This window comes from Agelaius tricolor, unplaced genomic scaffold (genome assembly GCF_023055355.1).
Source record: "Agelaius tricolor isolate 1412-34295 unplaced genomic scaffold, bAgeTri1.0.p SCAF_16, whole genome shotgun sequence".
NCBI lineage: Eukaryota > Metazoa > Chordata > Aves > Passeriformes > Icteridae > Agelaius > Agelaius tricolor.
Genome location: NW_027269276.1, coordinates 17,953,863 through 17,973,337, shown reverse-complemented (window position 1 = coordinate 17,973,337; position 19,475 = coordinate 17,953,863). Strand labels below are relative to the sequence as shown.

Below are 19,475 nucleotides of genomic sequence, written 5' to 3'. Positions count from 1 at the left end.
TTTGATGACATTCAGAATTGTCCTAAAAATCAGCTGCTTGTGAAACATCTCCTCCTGTGTGTATGTTTTGCTTTGGTGCAGTTGCTCTGACCAACCTTGAAGACATTGAGAATGCCAAATGTTCCTATGAGCAAGCTGTGGCCTTGGACAAGTAAGTTTTTGTCAGAGCTGTCACTCGTTTGGGCTTGCTTTGCCTCCCTGCACTCATTCCCTTTGCCTCTCACTCTATCTCAACCCTGAATGGTTTGTAGTTGGGAAATACTTTTATTCTTGTAGCTGTGACAGTAACAGTGTTAATTTTATTTTTTTTTTTTTAATTTAAGTCAGCTCTGAAAAATGAGAGATGATTTTATTCCAGAGCAACCCAGAGCTGTTTCTTGTTTTGCTGTTTGGGTAGTGAATCAGTGGTGGTGACTTTGGATGCCAGTCCTCTTTTTGGTGAATGTTTATACACAGTGGAGCAGATTGAATAGAAGAAAACATACTTTTTAACCCAAAATTTAAACACAGTGCAGAGCAGTGAGATGTCTGGGGTAGAGCCTGTTCTGAATTGGGCAGAGGGAAGACTTTAGCTGGGAGAATGTGCAAGAAGTTTGTATAAAGCAAGTTAAAGGGCAGCTCCTTCATTAAGAACATCTATGTTTGCAGTCTAAGTCTTAAAATCAGAGCACTTGATTTCAGAAATGTTAAGCTGAACCTCAGAGTATGTCATCATTCCAGGCACAAAACCAAAATTACCTCATATTTATTAATAGTTTTGTTTCTCTCCCCAGTTTACTGTGAATATTTGCAGACTTAGACCTACCAGCACTCCAGACCTGTCTGCAGCTGACAGGGCAGTGCCAAAAGCACTTTGATCTGCAGGGGCCACACAGGCTGATGGTAGATGGGACACCAGGAATGAATCCCTCCCTGGCAGGGTGGGCAGGCCCTGGCACAGGTGCCCAGAGCAGCTGGGGCTGTCCCTGCATCCCTGGCAGTGCCCAAGGCCAGGCTGGACAGGGCTTGGAGCAGCCTGGGACAGTGGGAGGTGTCCCTGCCATGGCAGGGGTGGCACTGGATGGGATTTAAGGTCTTTTCCCACCCACACCATTCCATGATTCTGTTCCTAATCATCTTTCCATGCATAGCAAGGCAGGACAGGACCTTAAAGGCAGCTCAGACTCCTTAGTCAGGGCCTTGTGTGCTTTGCTCAAAGAGAAGGAGCAGTAAATGGGCTCTACAACTTTGCCCAGGTATTTGGCACTTGAGCAATGCTTCAGCTCTATGGTCTGACCAGGAAAATAAACCCTCATCAAAGCAAAAATGAATTCCCACTGCCAGGGCCTGCTGGGGGGAACAGCCAGGCTGTGAGGCTGAATCTGTGTCCCCACAAGTTTCCCTTGCTGGTGTGTTCTGAGCTGGTGGGGATGAAGGTGGCTGGTTTCCATCACCAGGAATGCCTTTGTAGTGGCCTAGGTGCCATGCTGGGGGCTGGAATAGAAATAACTTGGAAAACTCTTAAGAAAAATGTGTTCCACTCCTGGTTGTGGCTTGTAACTGTCCTTTCTGTGGGTATTCAGCTGTTGATTTTTCTCTGACTGTCATATTGCTTCTCAGCTCTTGAAGGTGGTGAAATAGCTCCATCAGGTTCAATTAATTTTAAAACTGGCTGTTCTCAGGACTGTCTGATCTCCTCAGTGTTTTGGCAAAGACAGGGAGGAGGGCTTATTCTGTGGTGGGCTCAGCATTCCAGTTTCCTGGTTAAAGGAGAAGAAGCCATGGTTAGAAATGCAGTGAGATTTCTTTTAAGAGTTGCCTTCCTTGCACTGGGATGGAGAATCACCAGGACTGGAGAGTCAGGGCCTGCAGGTTACACTTCATTTATTGCCCAGAGCCAGCAGGATCCTTCCCTTCTGCATTGCTCCAGAGGAGCAATGGGGACAAAAAAGTGAGACAGCAAACATATATTCACAAAACTCCCTGCCCATCCTGGGGATATTTCAAAGTGCAAATCTACAAGACAGTGCCCACTGATTGACAGCAGCTTTTAATGAACAGACAGTGAATAAAAAGAGACCATTAATCCATTAACACCAGCAAAAATTAAAGGCAAAATAGAATTAAAATATATTTAAATCAAGGATATTCTTTATAAAACTTTTACTGGATATGATTTATTTATTTATTTATTTTTGCCTCTGCCTTGGCCATGGATGGTTCCAGTTATCCCAGCCATGCTCCAGGAGAGGGCACCAGTACCTCACTCACATTTCTTGTCAATCCATGGAGCATCAGAGCATCCCTGCCTGGCCTGGGTGCAGGGATGCTCCTGTGGGGTCCACACAGGGAGCTGTGAGCAGGCAGAGCTGCTCCACCCACCCTGGCTGTTGAGCTTGCTGGGCCCCCAGGACAAGGTGAGGGATGAGGAATCTGACTCCATGTTCTCAGAAGGCTGATTTATTATTTTATGATATGATATTGTATTAAAGAATGCTATACTAAAACTAAAGAATGAGAAAGGATACATCAGAAGGCTTAACAAGAGTGATGATGAAAAACTTGTGACTGACCCCTCAGAGTCTGACAGAGCTGATGGTGATTGGTCATTAAGTTAAAACAATTCACATGAAACCAATCCAACAACCACCTGTAAACAATCTCCAGACCACATTCCAAAGCAGCAAAACAGGAGAAGCAATCAAATAATTATTGTTTTCATTTTTCTCTGAGGCTTCTCAGCTTCCCAGGAGAAGAAATCCTGGTGAAGGGATTTTTCAGAAAACATCACAGTGTCACCTGGCTCTCCTGGCCAGCCCAGATGGAGAGGGTTGATGTATCCCAGTGAAGGAGATGGATTGTTTGGGAAATGAGAGTGTATGAGCAGTTCTGCCTTGTGAAGTCTTCATTCAGGAAGGGGGCAGGAGTGTGCAGCTGCTTGTGTTCACCTGTAGCAGTACCTGCAGCTGTGTGTGGTTTTGCTGGGGTAGGAGAGAGAGGAGGTGAGGAAATGAAATGTAAACAGCACATCCTGTGGTGTGTCAGGTTATAAAACCCAAGAGCAGGGCTCTGTTGTGCTGCCTGTCCCATGATGAGCTGCTCTCCTGCAGGCTGGGAATGCTGGGAGACTCTGAGGTAAATCAGAGAAACATCAATCATCTGTCTCAGTGTGAAAAAGCCCCATGACCAGTGGGGCTGGGAGGCCAGAGAGTCCCAGGCTTGTTCCCAGAGCTGGCTATTGCAGAGAGGGAGGCAGTGATGGGGGGTTTCTGTTGGCACTGGCACCCAGGGCCTTTGCAGAGCCCAACACGGGCTCTGTCATCAGGCAAGAGGGTCTCAGCCATGCTCCCAAAGCACTTTGCCAGACAGTGAGGTGTGTCCAGCTTTGCTCAGGCCCATCTTAGCATCTCTGCAGCCAGGAGAAGTGTTGCCTCAGGAAATGTGATGCATCCCATGTGTCTGCTGCAGGTGCAACCCCCTCATCAACCTGAACTATGCTGTCCTGCTCTACAACCAGGGCGACAAGGAGGGGGCCCTGAGCCAGTTCCAGGAGATGGAGAGGAAGGTCAGCGTGGCCAGGGAGAGCAGCACGCCCGACTTCGACCCCGAGGTTTGTGCCTGAGCTCAGGAGCCACCCCAGGGCTGGCAGCAAATGAGGAGAAGGTTTGACTTTGGCTCCAGTTATTAGGAGCAAATTGTGCTTGTGAGGTTTTCCAGGCAGAGCGAGCGCCTGCTGAGAGCTGCTCGCTTCCTTTCTGCTCTTTGAAGCCCAGTTCTTCAATCAATACACAGCAAGACAAGATTCCCTCTTAATTAAGGGACTGAATTAGTGGAGATGTTTCCCCCAAGCACCAAACTGTAGCCAGCTCTCCACAGATCTTTTCTTGTAGGTTGTTTTTTTTGATGGAGCTGTTGACTTTATTGTTCTCTGAAGTGTCCCTGCTTACAGTGCTCTTCTCTTTTTGCTTCTCGAGAAGATGGTGGAGATGGCCCAGAAGATGGGGGCTGCCCTGCAGGTTGGGGAGAGCCTGGTGTGGAGCAAGCCTTCAAAAGAGTCCAAATCCAAGCAGAAAGCTGCTGGGTCAGGGAAATCCAGCTCTCAGCAGCCTTTGGGCTCCAACCAGGCCCTGGGTCAAGCCATGTCCTCTGCTGCAGGATATGGGAAAACCATGCAGCTCCCCCCAGGTACGTCTGCACTGCTGTTCTTTCAAGTATAGATGTGGGAGGGAAGAAAATAAATCTCTCTTCCTTTTGGAAGAGTCACAGCACCTGTGTGGGAGGGGATTGACTGCTCACACAGCAGTGAGGGCAACATTTGGTGAAAACTTTCCCAGATTTCTGAGTTCAGGAAGATGCTCTGTGTAGTGTATTTCACTCTCCTGCTTTTGTGGGGATGTGGGAGGCTGGGAAAGTTTCTCTTCCTGTCTGAACCACAATGGGCAAGGTTCCATTAGCATGAGATTGTGATCTTGCTCTGGGAAGGAAGCAGTTTCAGCAACCAGACCTCTTGCCTTTCTTTGCAAGAGCCCAGGAGCTGCCATGCACAGGCAGACTGCTGCAGAGAAGGGAAAAGATGGACAATTTCCCAAAGTACTTTCATCCATTCTCTGACAACAATAACTGCAGCTGGATTGCTCCAAAGCTGCCCATCCTTGCAGGTGTTGCTGGATTTAGTGGGACTGAGGGGTGGTGTGAGCCTTTGGAGGCTCAGCCCATCACTGCATGTGCTGGGGCTGGGTGGGAGCATCTCCTGAGCCATTGCAAGGCTGGCCTCCTCTCACCCCTCGGCTTCCAAGGAGGAATGCACTGGAGATGTTGCTCCTTGTGGTGATTTTCTGTCACTCTCAGTCTTGTTGCCTGTGGGCTGAACCAGGAGAGTGGTTGTGTAATCCAGGCCTCTTTCTTTGGCATCCCCAAGGACTTGTCCCATTTTTCACACATGGAATAAACTTTCCATGCAGGGAAGACTTAGCCAGAAAATCTGAAAAATAAGACACATCAGGGGTTTAGGGTGTACCTGAAGGACTTCATCATCCAGATCAGAGAAGAGAGCTGGTTCATAACACCAGTTGGCACCTTAAATGTAAATGTAGAAACAACTTGTGTCCTGTTGTGATTTAATTCTGTAAGCAGCTACTTTACCTGCCTGGAAACTCTCCCCATATTTGCTAAAGCTGTGAAGTGCAAACAACACTTTGCAGCTTGAGCGTAAACCAGCTTCAGTGGAACTGGAAGTGGCACTTCCCTGTGAGGGTGGTGAGGCCCTGGCACAGGTGCCCAGAGCAGCTGTGGCTGCCCCTGGATCCCTGGCAGTGCCCAAGGCCAGGCTGGACAGGGCTTGGAGCAATCTGGGACAGTGGAAGGTGTCCCTGCCCATGGCAGGGGATGGAATGAGATGGGCTCTAAGGTCCTTCTCAACCCAAACCATTCTGGGATTCATTATTCTAGAAAATGTTTTCCCTTCCAGAGCATGAGTTAATTCCTACATTTGTACTGAATTCTGACTGTACCTGAGCTTCCTTTCAGCAGGACTTCAGGCACTGTAAGGTCTGGATAACTCAGTGTCAATAAACCAATGGTAGGCAGGAGGAATCTGAGGGTAATTAAAAGCTGTGATTGTTTTGCACCTCTGCTGCTGAGGACATAAAGAGCAGACAGCACACACATAGGCACAGAGTAACTTTAACTGTGTTCTCTCCCCAGGTGCTGCAACACCAGCTCTGCCAAAAAAGCCTCCCTCCCTGCCTCTGGAGCCAGAACAGGAGCAGGACTCAGAAATGAGCCCTGAGGAGAACTCAGCTCCCACAGGGCACGAGGAGCAGGGGAAGGAGAAGCACCAGAGCCAGGAGGCAGCAGAGTAGGGCAGCTCTGGGCAGCACAGGCAGTGCAGGAGCCTCTCCAGGACTGCCTGGGATTGGGGAAAGGGACCTGCCCCACCCTGGCCCAGGGTGGCTTCTCCCCACTGTCTGTCAGTGTGGATGGAGCTGTTTTCTATCAGGGATTTCAGCTTGTGGCTCTGCCTTGTTCCAGGCACTCACTGCAGTGACCAGAGGTTGCTGTGTAGCTACTCTTAGTGCAGTCACAGCTCACTACACAGCTGGAGGGTCCAGCTCTCTACAGGCTGGGTGTGAGTCCTCCAGAAGGACCTTTAGCAAAGCCAGCAGTAGTGATTTAGGAGCCTGGGTGGTGAGGAGAATCAAACCCTTCCAGTGGCTGAACTGGTGAGCAGCTGAGTTTGCATAAAGAACCAGTAAAAACTGAAGCTTCAGGGCTCTGTGTTTGCTGGTGAAGCTCCCCAGCTGTTTGACAATTTCTTTCCTGCTTTTAGTTCTGCACTGTTGGACTGGATCCCTCCATAATTAGCAGCCCAGGAGAGGAAGGTTAGTCATGGAAACATCCTGGAGGCAGCATGAGCAGGGCTCTGGGTACATCCCAGCCTTCAGCTGTGCTCTGTGGTTTGTTGCTCTTATCCAAAAGGCATTAATGCATCTTTAGAGCCCAGCCAGGAGCTGAAGTGCTCTCCTGGTCCCTGGAGAACACTGAAAGAGTAGGACCCCTCACTTTCCCCTGGGTTCTGGTAGCCCAAACTGACTGCTTATCTTAAATGTGGCTTTTTTTTCCTCTCAGGTGTCCTTTCTGCTGGGTTTTGTGTCAGTTCAGCCCCAGGGCAGCACTTCTATAAGGATTCCCTCCTGCCAGGAGTTAAACAGAATTTTTTTGCAGAGCATTGGCAATTTGAAACAAACCAGACAAGAAACAATGTCAGTCAGGTACAGTGCAGAGATTTTTATTCACATTTAACTTCTTACACTGAAAGTCCCTGCAGCCTAACAGAGTGCCTGGGAAGAAGAGGTGAGGATTGAAGAGCAGGGGCGGGCTGTGAATTCTTCACTTCAGCCCCAAAACTTGAATTGAAGGCAGATTTTTGTCCTATGATGCTTTGATGGGATAAGTGTCACACAGGGAGCACATACTGCACTTGGAGGTACTGTGAAGGGATTTATTTTAAATATATATTTTGTGAAAAGCTTATGCAACAGTGAACCAATTCTATGAAATGAAGCAGTAACACCTTCTTTCTTCCTGGGAGCTTCATGTCTAGGGGAGCATTTTTAAATATGTAATTCCAGTTGGATAATAAATAGAGCTGCAATTCCTGTCCTGTCCCCTTTCCTCCCTTGGGCATGGTGATGGTGGCATTTGCATGCAGTGAATTGCTGGGATCATTCTGGAGAGCATTTTTGTGCTCATGGTAATGAGGCTGGACTGCCCTTTCAGCTGGAATGAAGCAAGGGAGTCTTCAGCAGGACTGCACTGAGGCATTTAGGGATTTTGGAAATCACACCTTATGTTCCAAAACCTGTTTCTGGCATCAGCCAGAATTCTAATCCCCTCTTTTCTCCCCCTTAACTGGAAAGAATCATGAGCTTAATTTCGAGGGAAGCAGAAACCATCTGCTTTAGGACCTTTCTTCCCCTTTTTAGGGCAAGGTCTGTGATGAACAGGGTAAAGCAGAGCTCACAAGGTACTTTGCATCTTGGCTGCTGCACAGGAAACAAAACAAAAGTCATTCAAACATCAATGCCTGAGTGGCAAGACCTTTTTCCAGCCAAGAGTAATGATCTGTCTATCCAGCAACATGTGTTCAACCCAAAAAATGTGGTGTTGAGGTCCCTGAGACAACTGGATGCTGATTTATGCTACAGGCAGTATTAATGGGTACATGCTGTGCTCCTGTGCTTGGTTGTGACTGAGCAAGGTGGATGTGGGGGCCTTAAAGCTGTAGAGAATTTAGATTTCCCAGCTGGGGAGTGGGTTTCAGTTGGCAAAGCCTCTTCTGCAGAGACAGACAAGCCTCAGTGCTGAATGGGGGAAAGCTTTGCTAAAATAATAAGCTCCACACATAAATGCATTCAAAAAGAGCCCATGTTGTAACAAGTACTCCATCTGCCAAGACTTTTCTAGAAGAGAAAACCCAGCTCTGCTACAAGGAAAGCTTTACCACTCCCTCAAACCAAACTGCTCCAAAAAATCTGTGTTTTTAATGGAAGACACAGGTGAGATTTGAACCCAGTTTTACCCAGTCTGCACCAAGGGGCAGCTTTCCTGAGAAATTCACAGTGGAGGTTTTTCCAGGGTTATTTTTCCATTGCCTCCCCTTGCATTTGAATGGGATAATTGCTGCCATCATTTGTGTTCCCCAGCTGCTGTGAGCTCTGCTGAGCACAGGCTGATGCCAGGGTGTTGGAAACAGAGCTCCTGGCACAGGAGGGAATGGCCATGTGCTGTTTGCAACCTGCACCTCTCCTTTCCTGAGGGAACATCCTCCCACCACAGTCTGGATCAGTGACTCCCTGAGAATTCTGCCTGGATCCAGCTGAGATGCCACACAAGGAACTGCTCCAAAGTGAAAGAGGAGAACTTCAGCTGACATCTCCAAGAGGTAGAACCAGCATTCCTGGCTCTGAATGCCAAGGTTACTCAGACCCAGTATTTTCCTCTGGTTTTCTCCTGTTCTCCCCAACACTCTGAGGTTCCTTAGCCCAGGAATAGCAAGGCAGCCATTGTGTGACACAAGCCTGTGCCAGCACTGCTCTGGAACAGATTGCACAGAGACAATACTGGCACAGGAACACTTCAGCTGTTCACCCACTCACAACCCTCAGCTTCCACCTAAGCTGCAAGCTCCAAAAGAACCCCCAACCAACAGTTTAGGATAACTGGAAATTGAGTTCTGTTGTACCATTTCACAGAACTGTCCCATTATTTAACTCTTTGCTCAGGACATGGCTGGAAAAGTCACCCTGTGGCACACAAACCCTGATAATTCAGTGTATCATTACAGAATAAATAGTGAAAAAAGAACCCAAGCACAACTGCTGATGGTTTTCCATTGGGTTTTGGAATGGATTTAGTGCTCTGTTGCTTTCCAGGCTTTGGATTCCAGTGGCTAATGAGTTGAGCTGAGCTCTAAAACATCCAGCACAAAGCAGTTAATGAGGTCTTTGCTAAAGGCTGAGGAAGAACACTTCAGCACCAGTTCTGTAAATGAACTTGGGAAGGGAGGTCAGCTCACACATCCCAACAGGAGATAACCAGGAAACAAAAGAAAATCAAGTAATTCTTAGTAATGCTGAGAAACTGCCCTGGAGAGGAGCAGAGGTCAAGAGCCTTTAAGCTGGCAAGAGTTGGATTTGGGATTGGCTCTTCCATGGCACAGCAGCAAGGGCACAGGGGAGAAGGAACGTGTCCTTCGAGATCTGCCAGGCCCCTGTGATTCACACCTCCCAAAGAATCCAGCACTTGACCCTCACTAAGTGCCATACACAGGAAACAGGGGAAGAATGCTAATTTTGGATCGTGGCTAAGGCAAAATAAACCCAAGCCAAGGTGGCTACAGGAACACACAAGTGAAAATACCAAGGTGCACAGGTTTTCCCATGGTGAGCTGTCACCGTGCTGAGCTCTGCTGCTGCATCTCCAGCAGAATCTGTGTGAATAAACATTTCCATTGCAAACCCTGCTCCAGGAGTGAGGCTGGCTGAGGTTTGAGTCATCCATCACTGAGGATTTCAAGGTACAAGTAACACAGGAGAACAAACAGAATTTGTAGAGACAGAGGATGAGGGGGAACAGGGTCAGCTCAAGCCTGGGTTTGAAGCTTTGGTATTTCTGCAGCTGTTAATGCAGTTTTTCTTTGTTGCCACTACTGTAGCTGTGCAGGGGTGTGAGACTACAAGTACAGGGGAAGCATTTCAGCAGCTCTGTCTCCCTGTCATTAATTTGGGAAGGCAGAAGGAAGTTAAGCACATCATGTTCACAGCATGTGAAACAAAGCAAAGGCTGCTGGGCCCCTCCATTCAATTCAGATTTATTACCATATAGATTGTTCCACAACTTAATCAGGGATCCCACTGGCACAGCTGATGAACAGGTCATGGTGGTTAAGGATTCTCCTTGGGAATTGACTTTGGGTGCAGATGAGCTCTATGTGCCTGATAAAACAGATTTGGGTAGAGAGCAGCCTGGCCATCCCCAGCTGCTGGGATTAGAGCTGGGACTCCCCATGCCAGGTGTTCCCAGCACACCCAGAGTGGGCTGCAGCAGGAATGTTTACCTGTGAGGAGCAGCAGGAAGAAGGAGCTAACAATAATTATATTAATTTAGCTTTTTGGCCCAGATGATTCCTAAGGAGTAAGCTCCTTTTTAATGATTCTTTACAGCACTTACTGACTCAGATTAAAAAAGCTGATTTTAGCCTATCATGTTCCTGTTCAGTGCAAGCACAGCTAACCCTGGGACAAGGTCTGTGTGCAGTCACAGGTTTTTAGTGGCCCTAAGGAATGTCAGTCCCATCAGCCTCACATCCCTGCAAGTGTTTTAGCAAGAAAGAAGGGAAATACAGCAGCAGGGCCATTGCTGGTGACAGCTTGTGTGTATTTAGTTTTGTTTGGTTTCCAGGTCCAGAATCCACAGTACAAGCCAAGGATCAGTTTCCAGCTGGCAGATCCGTGGCCTTTGGTGGCCCTAGCAGTGAGTGGAGTGCCAAAAGGCCACCATCCCAGGCTGCAAAACTGCCTTGCTAATGGCCTTGGACCTCTAAGTGAGCCAAAAAGAGAGGTTCTTTTCATTTATTTTCAGTTTTGGAAGACTAAACCAGAACTCCAACTCCTGTGCTACAGTTTATCAATTATAATAATAGTAGTAATAACCATCTTCATAAAAAAATAATCTGGGTTGAAATGCCTCAAGTCTTAAGAAGATCCTGCACCTGGATAAAATGCTGACACTCAAGGGAAGCTCAAGGTGGGCTGAGCTGCAGGAAAACACAGCACTGACTGTACTTCTGCTCTTTACAACACAGAACACTGCTCAGGGGGAAAGCTGAATACACATGACAGACAGCATTGTGTGCTGAGTCAGTGCAAGTACAACAGCTGCCAATTTGCATCCTTGCAGAGCAGCCAGGATGGCTTTTCCCACCAGAGAACACCACTGACAGCAGCCTGACAGTGTTACTGCAACAGATCACTCCACCCTGAGTGACACAGACTCTCCTCCCTCCATTCAGGTGCAAAGACTGACCTGGAACAACCTCTGCCAGGCTCTGGGAAGGCACAGGCTTGCCCAGACAGGCTGATTGCACTTAACCCAGTTCTACTGAAAACTGCCTTGAGAGCTGTGCAAATACACTCCAGGTTCCTGAAGTGGCCAGAGACAAAACCATGCTGGGAAGAGAGAAAACCATGCTGCTGCTCTGCAATTCTTAGTGTGTGACTGTGAGAAGGTAAAAAAAAATAGAAGCAAAGTATTTAACAAGGAGACATGATTCTGCTTTTTTAATTTCACAGGCCAGAGCAAAGAAACTATCAGTGACCTAGTCAAAAAAAAACCCAAGATCAAACCCTGAAAAGGCCACCTCACTTCAGTCTTACCTGGAAAACACCTGTTGCAGCTTTTGAGCTTCCAGAGGGATCCTCCCTGATATATTAAACTTTCCTAATAGAGGGCAGGAAGACTGAACAATTTGGCACAACCATTCTCAAACAACCAAAAATGAGTCTCCAGCACTCAAGAGCTTTTCTGTAACACACCATTAGCAGAGTATTTAGTGTACAGCAAACACAGGGAATGGTTTGGGGGTCCCCTGGCAGGGAAACAGAGCTGTCCCCCAAACAGAAAACCTGATTATCTTCACTCTTTGTTTCCTAAAAACTAAGCACAGGCTGCTGGGGCTCAGTTGAACACCCTTAGTCACAGATATCCAGAATCACCTGTGCAGCCTGCAGTAGGTTCAGTCTGTGTCACATTTTGGGACCGTGGCCTCCTCTGGAGCTGGGCACACGGAGAGGTGATTGCACCAGGCAGTAATTCCATCCTCACCCCAAGGAAGGTTTGCAAAGTGCTGGGAGGAGATAACCCACAAGCCTTTTATTTTGAATTTACCAGAGGCAAGGCAGGACTGGGCACTGCTGTGCTCTCCCTGGGATCCAGGGGCAGGAAATTCTCCTGCTGCTACACTTTGCAGCACTACCAGAAAAGATCCATTCTGAGCTACGAGCAGCAAACTTTGCCAGCCAGGGATTTTGGTCTTTGTGTCCCTCCCCCTTAAGACAAAGCCAGTTTTCACATTAAATATTAAAACATTTGCACCTGACCTGCACGTGAAGCGCTCGAGTCACTGCTCAGTGACTGGAATGTAGCTGACAGTTTATACCTGGAATTATTCTTTGGCTCTTTTTCATTTATACCCAGAAAACACACCACACCCCGGTTCTGTTCCTATACCACCACTGCTTCAAATCCCAATCCACGGGTCTCAGACACCGTGCAGTGCTGGAGAAGAAGGAGGCTCCTGGTTTGCTACTGAGGATACGCTTCAGAATAGAGCAGTCCCTCGGCCGAGATGGCGTCCCCGAGCCCCACGGTCCGCACGGGATCCTTGCACACCAGCACAGGGGTGAAGTGGAAGGAGATGCCTTCCCTGTGCCACTGCACCACGGGCTCGTCTGGATTGAGGGAGATTTTGGACGGCGCCTCCGTGTGGGAGGTGACAAACTCCAGGGGAGCTTTGAGGAAGACCTTGCTGGTGTCGATGGTGTCGGTGGCACAGGCCTGGGTGCCGGCAGCCCTGGCCCCAGCTGCCACTGCTGCTGCCTGGTTGCCCCAGTGGCCGTCCACGGTGACCAGGATGTGGTAGGCCAGCGTGTGGAAGTGGATCCGGGTCAGGTCTGAGGCCCGCTGCGCCGTCTTGCCGTGCTCCTTCAGGATCCAGAAGAGGATGTCACTGACCACCCCCACGTCGGGAATGCCGCTCCAGGAGGCCAGGGAGGCGTGGGGACCAGAGGCAGACTGGGTGAGGAACAGCAGCTCCTGCTCGTTCAGCCCGATGGAGTTCACCAGGGGAAAGACCTGCTAACAGAAACAGGGACAGCACGTTTGCCTTCAGGAGCAGAGTCACACCAGGAGTCCTCCCCAGGCTGGGCTTTTTGCAGTACCCCGTTGCTGGCTCAGCAGAAGCGGCACCCAGTTTCCCAATCGCTGCACTTCCACAAGCTGGCAAGAATTACTTAGCCAAGAAAACATTCCATTTGGTGCAATTAATTTTCCAGACAGTAAAGAATAACAACACATCAGCTCCACATAAAACATAACACTGAGATCAGAGCTGTGTCAAGTCAAACAAGGAACCACCGGGAAAGAAATTCTGCAAAGAAATCGAGGGATACTTTAAAATTATAAACTCAGCTCAAATTCATTCACCTTCCAATGTATAGTCCAAATGTTGAGTTTTGATTTCTATATTCATGCACTAGTGTGTGCACTGTGACACTGAAGTGAAAAGAGCACATCCTTTCATTTTCCTTACCTGATGCACAATGTTGCTCATAAAATCCTGATCAGTCATACTGGCCAGCTCCAGGTGTATGGGAATGTCGGTTGGGATATCAGAGATGGAGGCCACAGCCTACAGGGAAAAGGGAAAAACAACCTTAGAACACATATTTATTAAGGAACAGAAGAAGAAAAAGGTTTTTGACTCAAAAGACACATCCTTTAATCCCCCTGTGTGTGGATATAAACAATTCAATGAGATGTCTGACCTGTGTATGTACTGCTAAGGAGAGGAAATAAAACAACTTCTAGTTTGCAGAATCTGAGGACAGGAAAACTGTATCTAACCTTAATCTGCTCTCAGCTCAGAACCTTTCTAATGGATTACTTCCAAAAACCTCACAAATCTGAAGCAGCTGCAGAGGAGCAGATCCCAGAACATGAAAAATGCCAATGCCTTACATCAGGATAAGCCCTCAGCTGTAAAACAGGTGGCACAAGACAGATGCTCTTTGAGGAATGCAGGTGTTGATTATAACCTGGATCATCTGTGTCCAGCACAGAAAAAGCCTGGTTCAGCTGCTAGATAAGCCCAGTAACCAGATCAACACCCTCCAGCCAGGCAAGCAGCCATTCTTTTCCCTAGACAAGCCACAGAACCCAAGAAGAGACAGTGTTACACGATTAGACTTCAGCCATTCCTGCAGCTCCCACTCTCCTTTTGGCATTCAGTACCAAGACCTGTGGGAGCTCTGAAGGCACAGCCTTCCTACACTTTCAAACCTGGGGAAACAAAAAACACTTAGGGGGGAACTGAAGGAAACCCAGGGATTCAGTATCTCACCTCCATGAGTCGCCTCTGTCTCATCTCCTTGCTCTGCCCTTCCATCATGTGCAGGCCTGAAAGCACCACCAGGTCAGGCTGGAACTCATCCAGGCTGGACACAAACACCTCCAGCATGTTCAGGGCGCCGTTGGAGAGGTCGTGGGAGAAGATGAAGCGGTTGGCAGAGGGTGCCCTCACTCGGCCCCACTGCTCACCTGGGGTGGAGCAAACAGGACCAAGTGTGTGTGAACTGCTTTATTCCTGGGCAAAATCACAAATTCAATGGGTTCCATCAGCACCAAGAAAAGCCATTTTAGCTTTTAGAACTGTTTTAACCTTCATCACATGAAGGTTACCCTGAATTTCATCAGCGGTTACCAGCGGTTCATTACAGAAGATTACCAGTTTCATCAGATTTAACATGGTTAAATCTCTGTTTTCAGGGAGCATTTTAGTGTTTATGGAGGTTCAGAATGACAATGCACCAATCTTAGTGATGTTCAGGGGTACCACTGAACACCTGCTCCGTTGTACCTGCTTGATATTCCAAGATAAGATGGAATTCATCTCTTTCCTGCATGGATTCAGGTGGCACAACCACATTGTCATCGAGCAGTTCGTGGAGTTTGGGACCAACTGGGCCACAAAGGAGGATCTAGAAAACAAGGAAAAACAAAGTTTCCCTTGCCATGTCCCTTGCCAAAATTTAAGCATTTCCTACACAACTGATTTTAAAAAGTTAATAATTCAATTTTTAAAAATTAGCTTGGCAGTCCAACCATATGTTCCACCAGCAGAACCTAAGAAATAACTGCCAGATCCCCAAAATTTACACAGAAGTGACAGGAGACAAGCAAATTAAAGAACACAAGCAAATGGCATGAGATGTTTGAACGTGTGTACCTTCAGGTCTGGGTTTGTTGCAAGCTTCTGCCCGATGAGAGCAGCATTTCCTCCCACGTAAAGCTGTAAAACAAACAGAGCTGGGTGTGGGCATCCCCTTGCTTTGGGACCTTGAAACACATTTAATCCTCAGCACAGGCTGGAGATTTTGGCTTTTTAGAACAGGGTTCAGCAGTACCCAAGTTACTAAAGGTTGTTGGGGCTGAAGGCAAAATGATCTTACAATTCTCAGTGAGATCTCAACAAGCTGAGCATTCTTTATTTTTATAATCTTTATATTCACCTTCAGGTAACAGCCATGTAAAAATCAATTAATCCCCAACAATGACAGCATTGTAAAAAACAACTCATTCAGCACATAAACAGCCCTTACTCCTGTGCAACCTCTCTGTGCCTAAAGCCCTGTGGGTTTTTAGAAAGGCTGACAAGGAATCATTTAAATCTGCAGCAATTCTTCCTCCAGTTTGAGGCTGAGTTGAAACCGGGTGCCTGTGCCCATGTGAAGTGAAAGGAACTGTGGAAGCTTCTTCAGTAGTAAAGGTCAAACTTTCCAGTTCAACTCTGATTTGAGCTTGAAAAGCAGTGAATATGGGTTGTCCCGAGGTCACAGGTGCTCAGAGGAAGCCATGGAGAAGGTCCAAGGGCTGCTCTGGAGCCCGCCTGGGAGAGCTGGGGGTGCTCACCTGGACAAGAGAAGCTCCAAGGAAACCTCAGAGCCCTGCCAGGGCCTGAAGGGGCTCCAGGAAAGCTGGAGAGGGACAGGGACAAGGGATGGAGGGACAGGACACAGGGAGTGGCTTCCACTGCCAGAAAGCAGGGTTAGATGGGATATTGGGAAGGAATTCTTCCCTGTGAGGTGGTGAGGCCCTGGCACAAGGTGCCCAGAGCAGCTGTGGTTGCCCCTGGATCCCAAGGTGAGGCTGGACAGGGCTTGGAGCAACCTGATCTAGTGGAATGTGTCCCTGCCCATGGCAGAGGGTGGCACTGGATGGGCCAACCACTCCTGGCTTCTCTCACAGAAAACAGGCCATACAGCTAAAAATCAGGCAACTCCTCACTCCCAGCCTCTTTTACATCCTCAGCCCCATCTGGCTCCCAAGAGACATCTCTGACATTTCAGTTTGGGAATGTCAGCAGGGGAGACACCATTGAACCTCCCCTCATTTTTGGCGGGGACAGAATCCCAGGGAAAACCATTAACACAACTCAAGCTACACCACAAGCTTCTTCCTCCATGATTTGCTCTCTAGAGGGAGAATGAAAGTCAGCAGTGACAAGGAAGTAGGGAAGAGGACTCCCAAGGCTCAGTGCTGGGTGCAGACCCACCTGTGCTGCGGGGTGCTCCGAGGCCGTGCGGGCAATGTCCTGGAAGGCCTCGGCATCGCTGAAGAAGCGCTCGGCAGCCGCCCCTCTCTCCATGAAGTGGGCAAAAGCCTCCTTCAGGTCCTGCCCAGATTTCAGGACTGCATGGTTCTTCCCATCACTGGGCTCCAGGCCCAGAGCCTCCAGCAGCTTCACCCCAGACAGAACCACGTCCACGCAGGCGTTGACGCTGGGAGAGAGAAAGAAAAGGCGTCCTGGGAAAAGCACACAGACCTCAGGGCACCTGGGAGGGCACATCCCTGACTCTGCAGGGGGACAACAACCAGCCAAAGGGAAAAAAGGCACAGGAATTTCCTGAAATTCTCTCCTAAAGCTTTCTCTGGTTGACTGGCTTTTATTGTGCTCAGGGAGGGATTTCTAACTTTCTGCTCCACGAAAACAAGGAAAGCTGTGTGGTCCAAAGGTGGTTGAGTGTGTTACAATACAGGTTCTACTTCATTTCCTGCCTTGGGCTTGCTTAAAAAAAAAAAACAGGAATAGTAACAGTGGCATTTTAAATTCTTAGAAGCTTTTAAAAGCTTCTAATACCCATGTATTTTGGGTTTAAAATGTGCATGTGATTCAAAACTGCATGTTTAAAACAAAACTGAAAGCGTTGAAGTCAGCTAGATCAGCCTCTGGAGTTTCAACTATTCCTAATAATAGCCAACCCACACACAACTCCCCACACAGGCTGGCTCTGTTTACAAAAAGTCAAGAGAGCAATTTGTCAGTTGAAATATTTGAAAACGACTTTCCAAAGGATCGTCCCTACCTTACAGAAATAACATGCAGTGGAAACAGGAGAAAAATCCTGCAATTGTAAGGGAAGGATAAGAACCATTTCAGCAGATCCAGGTTTTTTTGCAAAGTCTGACTTCCAGTCCCCATGTCTCATGGATTTAATCACAGTCTAATTCAGCCTATAGGACAGGAGACTTTGTGGCAGGAATCAGAACCCCAGAAGACAATTTAGAAACACTTGCCCTTGTCTCACTCTGTGGTTTCAGAGCGATAACAACAAATAGGAAATACTTCCTGAGATAACACCAGCAACTGCACAGAGATGCAATTTAAACATCTTCTGTAGCTGCTGTCAAGTGCCATTTCTGTTCCTCTGCCCCACATTTCCCTGACAGGGATCCAAACCATCAATCAAACTCGTGCAGGATCCCTGAGTTTCTCCACATCTCCCCCCACGACTCTCCAAGGGCCAGTTCCTGCTCCCTGTCAGTGAGGAGTGCTCAGCACTCAGCATTCCCTTGGCACTGACCTCTCTGGAGTCACATTTGGGCTGCAACAAAAAAAAAGCTGCATCACACAAAATAAAGGACATGAAAAACCCTGAGGCTTTCCATTCCACAAGGTAACCAACCCAGAAATCCTCAGGATGTGCATCACCTGCTACACCAAGGACAGAGAAATTCCCAAGCATCGCAGAGAAAAGAAACCATAAATTCAAGCAGCATTTTAGCCCCAAATTTTGTTTTAATGAATCATTACAGATCCAAGGGGATAAAACTAAGTCATATTCCTCTGCTAACACAGAGCCACACAGCCATGGACGTGGATAACTCCTTCCAACATCCAAAGGATGATTCATCCAGTCATAGTCAAGTTACCTGCCATGTCCATGTTTAAAAGAAAGTGAGTCAAGCACTAAATATAAGATCAATGTGACATTCCTGAACTTTCCCCTTGTTCTCTTCCCACTTTAAAAAGAGAAAGGGTGTTGAATTTCCCTGAGCTCAATATCCATTGCCTTCCCTGTCCCTTCCCTCCTTATCTCTCTCCAGCTATGTCTGGACTCAGTTACCTCTTCCCAAAGAAAGGCTTCACTCCTTTCTCCACTTTATAACTTGTCTCTGGTACCTATTTATTGCCAGCCTGTGCTGGATGGACCAGCAGCTCCAACTGACCTGAACCCCAAACCTCAGACTGTACACAAAGTTGTTTTACAGACAACTTTGGTAGGAATAATATCTCTGAGAAGGGCTCCAAGAGGGCCAGAGCCCAACTTAAATCCCCACCACAGGAGTGTTCTGGATCATTGATCCCCTCGGCCAACATCCAACTCCAACTGAGCAGCACTGTGGGAGGTGCTGCACTCACATCCAGTTCTTTTTCATGGAATCATTGAATGGTTTGGGTTGGGAGGGACCTTCAAGGTCATCTGAGCTCCACTCCCTGCCATGGGCAGGGACACCTTCTACTGTCCCAGGCTGCTCCAAGCCCTGTCCAACCTCAACTTGCCAGGGATGCAGGGGCAGCCACAGCTGCTCTGGGCACCCTGTGCCAGGGCCTCACCACCCTCACGAGGAGGAATTCCTTCCCAATACCCCATCTAACCCTGCCCAATGGCAGTGGGAAGCCACTCCCTGTGTCCTGTCACTCCATCCCTTGTCCCCAGTCCCTCTCCAGCTCTCCTGGAGCCCCTTCAGGCCCTGGCAGGGGCTCTGAGGTTTCCCTGGAGCTTCTCTTGTCCAGGTGAGCACCCTCAGCTCTCCCAGCCTGGCTCCAGAGCAGAGGGGCTCCACCCTCAGAGCATCTCCGTGGTCTCCTCTAGATTTGCTCCAGCAAATCCACGTCCTGATGTTGGGGACTCCAGAGCTGAAGCAGCTCTGCAGGTGTGGTCTCACCTGGGCGGCGCAGACACATCCCAGGTACGGGATACATCCCCATGCACGCCGGTGCCGCAGCACATCGGTACCCGCACATTCCATACCCACACACGTGGACACCGGGACGCGCATCGCGGCCCAGGCGCGCTCCCGCCCCGCCGCCAGGGGCGCTCCCCGCGCGCTCCCGCACCTACCCGACGGCGACGCGCGCCCAGCCGCGCGCAGGGCGGACAATGGCCGCCTGCCAGGCCGCCACCGTGCGCGCCTCCAGCGAGCGGGCGCGGCGCAGCGTCCCCAGCAAAGAGGCCGAGAGTTGCCGCAGGGCCGCGGGGGGCAGCTCGGGGCCCAGCACGCACAGGTAGCCCAGCGCCAGAGCCAGCAGGCCCACGCACACCGACCGCTGCCACATCGCGCCGGGCGCGCTCCGCTGCTCCTCCTCCTCCTCCCCC

General features: G+C 48.8%; 2 protein-coding genes across 5 annotated transcripts in view; one reads left to right on the top strand and one right to left on the bottom strand.

The window, feature by feature from the left end:
• The window catches only part of BBS4 (Bardet-Biedl syndrome 4), a 38,467-nt gene extending 31,331 nt beyond the window's left edge, over positions 1-7,136 (top strand). For 2 of the 3 annotated variants that reach the window (XM_071441911.1, XM_071441910.1), the window contains 4 exons: positions 82-151; positions 3,448-3,589; positions 3,957-4,164; positions 5,683-7,136. In XM_071441911.1, the coding sequence (XP_071298012.1) occupies positions 82-151; positions 3,448-3,589; positions 3,957-4,164; positions 5,683-5,840 (578 nt within the window). In that variant the 3' untranslated portion in view covers positions 5,841-7,136. The remainder of the gene's footprint in view (positions 1-81; positions 152-3,447; positions 3,590-3,956; positions 4,165-5,682) is intronic. The other variant, XM_071441912.1, reaches the window with a different exon arrangement.
• On the bottom strand, positions 6,746-19,435 carry ADPGK (ADP dependent glucokinase). Of its 2 annotated transcripts, none has more exons than XM_071441917.1 (7): positions 19,221-19,435; positions 16,370-16,595; positions 15,044-15,106; positions 14,675-14,795; positions 14,159-14,355; positions 13,349-13,447; positions 6,746-12,894 (listed from the first exon to the last, which is right to left on the bottom strand). In XM_071441917.1, exons 1-7 carry the CDS (start codon positions 19,433-19,435, stop codon positions 12,343-12,345), a joined length of 1,473 nt encoding a protein of 490 aa, XP_071298018.1. In that variant the 3' UTR covers positions 6,746-12,342. The 2 variants fall into 2 exon arrangements, with proteins under 2 accessions (XP_071298018.1, XP_071298019.1); XM_071441918.1 differs by having other exon boundaries at positions 6,746-12,891.
• Positions 19,436-19,475: the final 40 nt, after the last annotated feature.